We start from the raw sequence: 11,936 nt of genomic DNA, 5'->3' as shown, positions 1-11,936 counted from the left end.
TAGACTGAAAAGACAAAGCTTATATGAAGCTAAGAACGCGTGTATATTTTCACTTGATTTGCTGTGTCGGAGAAAAATAAGGTGGAGCAGCGTCATAAATCATACAATAAACAAGTTAAAATAAAGGTCATGTTTATTTTCAATATAATTACAGATTTGTTTTAACGTAACGATGGTAAAAATGTAATTACAAATAGTAATAACTTAAGATCGTGACAGTTTTTCACAAGAGGCCAGAGTTAAAGTGTGCCATTTGATTTGGCAAACGAGGAATCGCCCAGGAATGAAAGTTGAAACAGATGGTAGTTCAATAAGATGAACTTGAAGGAGAGAAACTATTCGATCTCTGAGAAGATCAGAGTAATGCTAACCGTAACGATACACATTTCGGGACCACAAGCTTGAACTTCTCGAAGTATAGTATCTAATTATGAAGTTGGCTCTTATTTCAACCAAACAGTAATACAGTATTTGGCTCTGGAGGGAAACTTCGCCAATAACACGTGGAGGTGAATAACACGTGGAGATTCACCTCTGGTGGCTGATTCTGAAGCTGGTTATTGAACCATGGCACAGCCAGACTAGTTAGTTAGTTAGTCTCTGGCGTGGAATATCAGTATTCCCTCTGGAAACTCAGGCGGGTTTTTCGTCCAGCAAAACATGCAAATCGACTAGACGACAGATAATTTATGGACATAATATACATGGGTAGATGAGATCATTCTCGGGTTGCCCTAATATGACAGGTTTTATATGCAGATGGCAATTAGCACCTTGTCGGCATTATTAGTTCAGTTTGCAATTATCCCTTCAACTTTGTATAATAGATTTTCAACTTTAAAAATCATTAAAACTAAATATTGTGTTTCACTTTCGTATTTATTAAGAAGGACCATAAAAAAGCAAATTTCTGTTACTCTAGCAGAAAAACAAAACAAAACATGAAGATCCCTTTGTCCGGTTTTTGATGTAATTTTTCTCCTGACAAACTGGCAACAGTCTACCACTTCCTAGATAAAGTTAATCCGTCGAAGGTATAAACTGGACATCGAATATTTAGGTTGAAACCTGGACTGGCCGGCCGATTGGTGAAGTAGTTGGATTTATTCATATATTTTGAAGCTTGAAATTGTGTATTAGTTGGATATGGTCATTTTGCTGATATGTGCTGTGGAGCACATAACTATTTGTCGATATCGTTGAAATGGTAGGTGGCCAGGGCCTTGATCAGTGACTCCAGTCACTGATGTTTGATGAGTCGATCAGTTTGATGAGTCGAGTCACGATGTATCGAGTCACTCACTGATTAGCCATCACTGCTTTGCATACTAGCTGAAATCAGCACCAAGCACCCTTGTGTTCACTTTGGTATCCCATATACTTGTTTACTAATAAGTATATGGGGTACCAATCGGCGGTTCCATATGTGGACATCTCTCCGAATTTTACTTCCTTGAAATAGAAAACTACATCATTTCCAAGACTCTTCCCCATCCCTTAAATTTTATGGAAGGTACGTAGGTGATTGCCTACTTATAGACCCCCGTTTTCACAAAAAATCAATCCTAATAGCCCGGTTCAACAATGTTTTCAGGTATTCATCTACAATTTCCAAATTCCCATCTACACAAAAAACACATCTACAATTTCCAAATTCCCAAACTATAAGTGTAATACGGTGAGGCGGGAAAATTTTCCCTTCCACCCTACTTCACCCATTTTCGACTACTCACCCCCCCCCCCCACCACGCTTTTGAAATACGGCAGTGGAACGTGCCCGGGGTATAAAATACGGCCTCGACACGTATTCACCCTCTTTGAAGACAGTATTAACGAAAAGCCCCCATCAGGCTTCAGGACATCATCTCGCTTTATGCCTACAATTACTGCCCATGCAAGGATTTAGGATAAAAGCTGGCTTTTTCCTTCGTCCTCCTTCCATATAATTGCAATTTCAACGCCTTCTGAATTACACCTCACCCGGATGCAGCCGTTCCTGAAGAAAACCCCAGGTAGGAGTATTCTTCTGCCTTAAAATAAAATATATAATATTCCTTTAAAATTTCCAAATATAGCCTATCCCTATATTACCATTTTCAAAAAAATCCACATAGTGTATTTTAAATCCATAATGAGATCGCAGATTCTCTACAAGGAAAAATTACAATAAATTATTAACATTTATCCGATTTTACGAAAATTAGCGGGTCTCGACTACTCAAGTGGTCTGTAAAACTGTCTAATAAAGTTTCGAGACTTTAGGACCTTCACACATCATGTAAAATGTTAAAATTACTTTTTCAGTACTGTAGGTGTAGAGAATTTACAACTCGAACTAAGTCTGAGATACGAATGAACCATACTGCCCATTGCGTCGGGAATATACCTTAATTTGCCCACTGGCTATGGACCCATATTGTTATGGACTCATGTTGTGGACAATATAAAATCATATTGTTAATACTAGCAGACTCCAGCGTCTGAGGACCGGAATCAATTGACCCAAATCTATCACAGAATTAGCAAGGGAGAACTTGTTTTCCCTGCTGCAGCAAAAATGATTCCAATTATCCATGGAGAAAAATACAGCAACGATTTAAAAACCATTCCTCTGTCCAGAGACCAGTCTCGTGGCGTATTACAGTTATCACGAACAACATAAAATTCAATTTATTAAATCGATTGAGAGAAAGTCCAATTTTTGCAATACAGTTAGATGAATCCACAGATATTTCCAACCTTGCTCAACTTATTGTATACGTTAGATACTGTTTAGATATTTTGGAGAATTTTCTATTTTGCAAAGATTTGGAAGGAAGAACGACGAGTGAGAAGATTTTTGATGTTATAAATATTTTCTTTTGTAAGCTTTGGTTTACTAGTAACAAAAAAAAAAAAAAAAAAAAAAAAAGAACAGGGAACTGATATTAATACTCTGTGATAAAATAGAAGCTTTCAAAAGGAAACTTAATCTTTGGAAAATTGAATTGGAGCGTAATAATACTGAGACATTCCCTTGTTTTTTTGAATTTGTTAATAGCAATAATATTGGCAGTCTACAATTGAGGGATATCATTGCCACCCACCTGACAATGCTAATTAAGAATTTTTCCAAACGATTTAATGTATCTCCAGAAAAAAAAAGTTGTATTGGATTCGTAATCTCCTTGTTTTTGAAATTTCTTCGTGCCCCGAAATTACCATTGACCAAAAGGAAGATCTTATGGACCTGAACTCTGACGAATCATTACTTGCGCGTTTCAGAACCTCCAACTTGTGAAAATGTTTGGCTTTCTCTTCAAGAAGAGTATCCAGAATTATCCAAAATGGCGACACAAACTTTCATTTTAAAACAAGGTGGTTCTAATTCCTTCAAAAATGAGTCAGAATGGAAATACTCATTTGATATCAAATCTCTGAAAATACTTATTAGTTGACTGTACTTTTTACGGACACAAACATACATGGCTGGTCCTAGAGGTCAAAGATTCGGGTGCAAGAATTAAAATTGGGAAATAGAAAAGGAAGAAAGAATCCTCTTTGCCTGAATTGAGGGGTCACCTTTCTTTTTATGTAATTCTTAGCCGCGCCGGTTATTTAAAAATTGATGGTCACCTTTTCGCTATCGAAAATTTCGTCACAGAAAATCACCGCAGTATTAATAAACTGCGTTGGTTCTTGGCGACTTTTTACCTTACATTTTAGAAACATGTTTGTTTCCATACATATTTCTAGTGAATACAGTATCCAATTTTCCTACAACTTATATTTCTATGGGCAGCCTATTTAAAAGAAAAATAAATAAATAAACGCACATCTGTGCCTTTCCAACTCTAATCAGAATGCTTAAGCCCCTATGGGCCATTCCAGTTTCTTGTGGACGCTTATGGTCTTCACTTTGGGAAATTCCTGAAGAACAAACGATGTAATTTGTGTATCGATTTAATGTTTCATAATAAATCCATTAATTGTAATTAGAGGTAAGTGTAGCACTTCTAAATAGCATGCAAACATAATACAGGGTGATTCAAAATGATTCGTCCGATTTCAAATGGCTATATTTTTGAAGTTTACAAATACAGAGTGATTAGTGATACATCAACCAAAAGAGAAACTGTCCTAGTTTGTTTTTCTCTCACCTTACAAGTGATGTGACTTCTCATAGTTACACGAACAATGTCGAGACGATATTCGAATTCCTCCCATACTCGTTCCTGCATGTTCTTTGTCACTGACTCCACAGCAGTAACAATGCGATTTCTGAGGGTTGTGGGCAACGCTAGCATGTACTCAGCATCCTTAACGTACCCTCAAAAGAAGAAGTCGCACGCCGTAAGATCCGGCGACCTCGCGGACCGTCTGTAGAGCACCAAGTTATAGGGTCCACTGCGACCAATCCAACGGCGAGGGAGCAATTCGTTGAGGCAACAGCGAACATCCAAATGCCAATGAGGCTGCGCCCCATCTTGCTGGAAAATGTAGTCGCCGGATTCTTCGTTCTATTGGGGAAATTAGCCAGTTCTGCAGCATATCCAGATAGGAGTAACCACTCACTGTGTTCCCACCGTCTTGCATACACCGTTTTTCATACACCGAATGAAAAAGGTGTATGCCAAGTTAATACACGGTCGATAGATACTTAATTATGCTCATTTGAAATCGGATGAATCATTTTGAATAACCCTCTATTTAGCTTTGTTAATCAAACAAGTTGTGGTTTGTGAAGATTCTTAATATTTACAAGTCTTAATCTTTACTTAATCTTCAAATAGCATGTTTTCTTTACTCCTATATATAGAATCTACTAAAGTTTTATACATTCCGTTCCCCCTTAAATATTTCCTAAATTTCAGGCGACCCTCCATCTTCAAGAATAAGTGCAAATAAACAGATCTGACATAATTTAGCTATGAGTTTTAATTCTTTTATTGAAATAAAATACGCTTCGCATCTGGATTACTGGGATGGTTTGTACACATTTCGTTAAAAAAGTAGTTAATAAAAACAGCGCCTTCCCCTCAAAAACAAAGTACACCGCCCAGGGGAATGTGGCCTCCATTTTGGAAATATCTGGCTTAGCTATATTTCTACCACACTTTGTTCACGTTAAACATTTAAAAGAAATAAGTAAATCAGTTCAGCTAATAATCAGATGCACTTGCCTTCGTTTAGGAATTCCTTAAGCATATTTCTGCTCGTGAAGGAAGGTTAGCAAGTCTCAGTAACAAAACGTTGTTTTCGCAAAACACGTTAGTGTGGAAGATGTTCCAGCCAGCCAATTTTCCCTCAGCTTCAAACAGGAAGTTTGATTACCTGATGTACTGGGAGAGCAAGAGAGATCATTAAACAGGTCTTTGGACCGCGTTCTAGAACTAAACGGCTGTTGTGTTAGCAAGAAAGAGACGCCATGTGGTAGCCAGAGGAGGGTTGAGTAGTTGAAACGCTACATCACATGATTAGGAAACGCTCAGATGTGACAGTTTGTTTATTCACCAGTTTTCGACAGAATCAGGTAAGCTAGCACTATCAGTTAATTGGTAGGATGAGTATACGCATGCATTCTTCATCCTGCTTCCTTTATATTTATGGAAGCTACACTAGCTGCATCTGAAAAGAATAAAAACGAATCTGTGTATAATGCGCGTTGTGTTATAAGATATACAGTATTTTACAATTTGATATATCGATAGTGATGATTCAGTTTCTTACTTTAAAGAGTTTTCTAATGCTTATGAGCAAAATAGTGAATTTAGTAGCGTTATCGAAAAAAAATTACTAATTAAATTTTACAAGAATTACATAATGCGGTCGTACAGTGTGGTTGCCCTCTGTGTCAGATTAGCATGATATTTAATGTTGGCATGCCACTCGGCTGTTCGCCCGTCCGTCCGCATGTAATAACTCGACTTCCAGTGGATGGATTTTCGTGAAATTTTATATCTGGGTCTTTCAGAAAGGTTTGGCGAGCCTTCCGAAATTTAATTAAAATCGGACAAATAGGATAGGATATCCGTAATACCGTTTATTTGGCAGAAGTGTTGAGGAATAAATGGGCAATGCATCGGATGCGCAGAAATGAAACATTCTTGGCGCCTGCATAAAAGTCATTACTCTTAGCTCTTTTTTAATAAATCATAAAAATTATTACTATTTGTTAACGCGCCTTAAATGTAACGATCCGTGTGTTAAAGGAACGGTGGGTGGAATTTTTTAAAATTATTTTGTTTTTAAATGATGGATAAAGAATAATTCTTCTGATTTCAAGCATCATTTTTATATATATTAATTAACAAATAAAATCAAATTTAAAAGTAGAATCCTCCGTTTTGAAAGATTTCAAAACAGCTGACTGGTAAGTGAATCATCAGCTGTAATTTGTTTGACACTCCTCACCACTTTTAGAAAGAAAGTGTGCATAGAACTCACTTTAAATGCACTGTTTTTTGCAGCATTGTATTTTTGTGCTTTATAATATCGTATCCTGTTTCGTATCTCCATGCTTCACATCCCAGCTGATGCTTTGAATTTTTATAGCTGAAGGAGAATATGAAGCAAACAACTATATTTTACTTGTCATCACAAATCGGAGTCATCCGCAGCACACTAAAATAGTTGCATTTTATTAATAAGATGTCGACATCTAGTGTGCACGCTTCCGGAAATGATTTTTCCTCATAGCCTTTCTCCTAATTCGCACTTTTTCGGTTATTATCCGAAAACAACCTTTGTATATTATTCATTTTGATTAAATAGCGACTTAAATAACTATTCTGAACCACAAATCTGAATCAACCACAAACTGAGTACTGGAGCCCTGATGAGATTATAGCTTTAAGGTTGTTGAAGGAACATATTTGCAGATACACTACAAATATACCATTTTAACCATAAATATGCCATAAATAATGCCATTATTTGCATTTAATAAATATCAGATTATGTAAAATAGTTAACTTTCATAATACACTTGTTTTATTATTTATTTTTCTTTTAATAAAAGTAATGAAACTTTTGATTAGTTTTGGTGTGAAGAAGCACATTTTATTTCTTTTCGGTAGGATAAATCAAAGATTTAGATAATTTCAAGTAAGCTAAGTTAGCCAGTCTTTGAGGTGTTGTTCCACCCTCCCTCGGATTTCTCAGGAAGGAACGGTTTTCAATTTCATTTTTATGTTAATTACATTTCCCATAGAATCATGTTGAATTCAAATACAAATGGAAAGTTCCTATTTGGTGGAATACTTGAGTATGATAATTTCTCAATTGAATATTTTATTGCTATCCGGACTCAAAAAATGAAATAATTTCAGTATAATTTTTAAATTTATTTATTCAATTGATTGCACGTTTTAATTCTCGCAGCAGAATAAATCCGCCTCCTTTGCAACGAGTTGCTCCAGTATTGCGCTACTTTCAAACAGTTGACCTTTCCAAAAGGTTATTATAATTCGCTATTTGTTTAAAAAAGATGAGACACGTCTGTGATAGCCTGTTTCAGAACTAACTGGTCCCTCATCACATAGTAGGTTGTCCCCTTGAAACTAAACAGTAGTTTTGGTATAATTGTATTGAAATATATATTCATTTATAAAAGTATGCATACTCATTGCTAAATTTTGTCAAATTTATTTTTATTTACATTGTTCCGAAGGGGGCGGCGGCATGAAATATTAAGGAATGGGGGAGAACAGTTTAACGCATTTATAAATTTGAATATTTGAATATTTCTATCTTATGTCGAACTTAATTCCCACAGATATTACCTAAAAGGATCAAAGAAGGATCGGAAAGAAGTGTTTGCAAACTTACTTGGAGAACCGTACAACATTCGAAAAAGTTCAAGTGGAGGTTATTGGGTGGTGGTTATGGAAACACGTGACATGACATCTTTAAAATTTCTCGATAGGCTGGCGCACTGCCCGTTATCAAGGAAGACGTTGGTGTGAGGTTTTTCCACGTTTTGCAGTCGGCTGTGGATTACTTATACCAGCTATGGCCGCATCCACTAGTGGGTGACTAGGTCAGTTGTTGATGAAGGTCAGTGATCATTTATGCACTTTACTATAAACATTGATTGAATTTCAACATCCGATTTCTCATTTTCCCCCCTTTACTATTATATTACGTTTGTTTTATTTATAAACGAAGACTCCTGAAACTAGTTTAGAGTTTATTTGGGAAGCTTTTATGACCATGAAGTTCCATCGTCTCCACAGTTGAACATGCATTAATTTTTTTCTAAACAGTACCTGTTTGATGAAAACATTGTACAATGCAAGGATTGGTTGCCTTATTTGTTATAAGCCTTTAATGTATATTAACTACCGAATGTTCTTGTCATCGTAAAAAATGATTTAGGTGCACCATAATGTTCCCAAATAAACATGCACTTCTCTGGTAAATTAATGTCACGAACCACACTAATGGATGTGCTACAAATACTCTAATTATAACCAATCCGTTAATTTTATTTGTATTTTACTGTTAATTTAAGTTTATAAATGTATTCTTAAGGATTTATCGGAAGTGATTTTATAACTCACGTTTTCCATTAATATTTTTTAGGTTAAAACCATCCCTATAGATTTCTTTGTTCGCCGCAGTATGATGATCGAAGTGGATAAAGATGGTAAAGTTCTTCAAACGCTCCAGTCTACTGACAGCAAAATAAGCCATTTAACCGAAGTTCTGGATCATGAACATCTTTATCTTGGATCGTTTCAAAACTCTTATCTAGGAAAGCTGAAGAAATAACGGACTGAAAAGACTAAGCGTGGAGATTTTAACTTACCACAAAGTTTCCAACATCTTCATGAGTCACTTATGGCTAAGATTGCACGTAGTGGCCTCAGGATCATAAATGAAGGCCCAACTAGAGGTCTTCATCGCCTGGATCTCATATTATCGTCTGGTTCCTGTAGCGTCGACATTAAACCCGAAACTCACTTTGAATCCGATCATGAACCCATCGTAGTCCTATTGCAGCTCCCAACGCCCAACTTTAATGTCTCCCACTACGTCAAAAGGAAGGTCATCATCTCTCCCACCTTCCTACAACCGAACAGATGCCTTTATGCAACAAGATTAATTCCCTGGGAAGTTCTCGAATCAGGAGATCCGGAACTGGCTCTAGACATATTAACTAGATGGTTGCACACTGTTACCATGTTCTCAGCAGCTAAACAGGTCAGTGTCTCCGCTAGAATTAATGCTTGGTGGTCTTCGGAGCTAAATTACAGTTTCAAGTGCAAACAGTCCCTCCATAAACAATGGAAACAGTCTGGTACAGCATATGACCGAACTCAGTACTCCAAAGCTAGAGCACTGTTTAACAGACTGAAGTCTCAAGCCATTAAAAAATATACTGACAAGACCTTATCCAAAGGCAAAGTGCCATATACCCGTAACTCTGAACAAGGTTCCAACTTCAATCCAGTTGAATGGATCAACTATGTAGCCAGATTCCAAAACAACATCACACAACCATATGATTACCAACCAGACCCCATTTCTAGTCCAGATGATGAGCTGTTTTCCATTCAAATCGATCGACAGCAGCTCCGTCAAGCCATCAACTCGCTGCGTCCGTCATGCACCGCTGGCGTCGATAAAGTCCCGCATTTCATCGTAAAGTGCCTCAGTCCATATATCCTTGATCCTCTGCTCTACTTATTCAACTCCATCCTCTCTCATAGAGTGTTTCCTGCATCCTGGAGCAAATACGCTCTCGCCCCACTACCTAAAGTTCAACTACCAAGCCAGCCGAAGCACTATAGACCGATATCCACTGCATCCACGCTCCTAAAGCTACTGGAAAAAGTCCTTCTTCCGCATATAACACGCCATCTTCTTCCACAACCATCAAAACAACTCCATTATGTTCTCCCTAATAGATCAACTGTTTCCAACCTTCTGGCAGTCCAAACGGAAATTCTAAATGCATTTGAGGCCAGATCAGAAATGGCGGTTGTTTATGCCGATATCGAAGCTGCTTTTGATAGCCTCAACATCTCAGCTCTTCTGAATCTCCTAACCAATTTCTTTCGGATCAAAGGTGACGTTTTCGCTTTTCTGCACTCGCTCCTCTGGAATAGAACAGTGTACCTCACTCATCGCAACCTGTGCTATACCCGATCCATCAATGCTGGTGTGCCGCAAGGTGGCGTTTTATCGGGGTTACTTTTTACCGCCCTCCTTATTCCGTTTGTGTGTAACAGAGATGATGTCATTACCTACGCCGACGATATAAAGTTCCTAACGGAAATACCACCATCAGCCGACAGGGGAGTGATCACATCGGAAATCTGTAATAAGATCACAGCTTTCTGTAGCCATCTCAACCATTTCGGTCTTAAACTGAACCCCCAAAAATCCGTTATTATGGTTTTTTCTCTGAAGAAGTGTCCCACATCCATACAACCCTCACTGGAGGGTGCAGTTATTCCAAGTGTAACTAAACACAAAGATCTCGGTGTAACCTTAGGTTCAACTGTCACATCGAATGTGTTCTACGCAAGATCAGCCGAATGCGCTGGATTGCCCGTCAACATCTTCTTCATAACACAGACGCAAGAACCACAATCAGATATCTGGAAACCGTTGTGTATCCTACCTTTCTGTATGCCTCTGAAATATGGGCATTCGCAGTACCTTCTCTCATGAAGCCCATCCTCGCCAGTGAATACTGGATATTGAAGTGGGCAACCCACAAAGGGAACCCGTTACCAACCTTTGTTGGCTTGCATTCCATTCTAACCAGGGATATCTCTAGAAATAGCCGAAATACTTTTAAGCAATACAATATTCAAAGCAGACAGATAGAAAATTACAGGCCGTCTTTCCTCCATTTGAAACTCTCATCCCAGTTATCCGGTAGCAGATTTCAGGCTGTATTTGCCCCAATTAAAATTCTCACTGATGAAATGGAGCTGTTTACGAGATTAATTGCTTGGAATGTAATGTGAGTTACATCGGCGAAGCGAAATGCGTTTCAAAGACCGATTTGGAAACTAGTTGTGATTCGTAACGCAGATTTGGTACACATATTCACCCTCGTTGCGATAAGACCTTGTAGAAACCTGAAGAGGAGGGAAGAAATGAAATGGGCACGGTGGAATATAATAATGAAGAGAATGTCAATCATGCAGTTGCACGAGACTTAAGTGGCTTGTCATTTGTAAGTTCATTCGATCAATCAATCCTTAAATGTAATTTCATTTAATACTTTTCCAAGTGAATTTAACTTTTGCGAATTTGTTTTCCAAACAGATCGAGCTGAATAAGGACGGAAAAGTTTTTCAAACATTGCAGTCTTTTTACCAAGAAAATAATTTTTTTTTTTTTTATCTCAAGTTGAGGATTATGACGGACATCTTTATCTTGGATCGTTTAGAAATCCTTATACAGAAAAAGTTAAAAAAATACAGTATACTAAAACATTTAATGATACATAAAGCGTAGTAGTCGTGTATATTCAAATTTGGTCTCTCTGGTAGTTGAAGATAAGGTGGAGCATCAACATATGTATTAAAACAGAAAATGAATATGTTTAAATAAAAGTTACGCATTCTTTCGAGTTAACAAAAAGAAAAAAAAAGGGGGAGGGGATCAAGATTATAGTAGATAATTATTGTCAGAAGGTGGTTCAACGGGGATTGTCTTCCATATTCAGTTCTGAAGTTTATTTTAAACAAATTATGCGTACGTGTTTGATATTTGGTGATATTAAATATTATAATATATAACAAACAAATATTAACAAGTGTGATATTGGTATATATCAATCTAAGTCCCAGGGTTATCCCGCGAGATCTCATAATACATAATGATGCATAGAACAGTGAAGTTCCACACCGGGCAAGAAAATTCTAGTGTAGGGAGGAATAGGTATCAGAATTATTTAATCCTATACTAGTCTTCTGATAAATCTAGCTTTC

At 37.2% G+C, this 11,936-nt stretch overlaps 1 protein-coding gene across 1 annotated transcript; it reads left to right on the top strand.

Annotated features, from left to right (window-relative positions):
- The first annotated feature begins 172 nt into the window (after positions 1-172).
- LOC150081886 (adipocyte plasma membrane-associated protein-like) lies at positions 173-8,754 on the top strand. Its single transcript, XM_090380356.1, has 3 exons — positions 173-183; positions 7,757-7,940; positions 8,566-8,754. The coding sequence occupies exons 1-3, from the start codon at positions 173-175 to the stop codon at positions 8,752-8,754; spliced, it is 384 nt and encodes a 127-aa protein (XP_090236482.1).
- The last annotated feature ends 3,182 nt before the right edge of the window (positions 8,755-11,936 follow it).

The sequence above is a fragment of the Mastigoproctus giganteus genome, chromosome 8 (genome assembly GCF_048544385.1).
Source record: "Mastigoproctus giganteus isolate SK-2022 chromosome 8, ASM4854438v1, whole genome shotgun sequence".
Taxonomy (NCBI): domain Eukaryota; kingdom Metazoa; phylum Arthropoda; class Arachnida; order Uropygi; family Thelyphonidae; genus Mastigoproctus; species Mastigoproctus giganteus.
The sequence above is the reverse complement of the archived record's forward strand: the minus strand, read 5'-3'. Positions and strand labels throughout refer to the sequence as shown.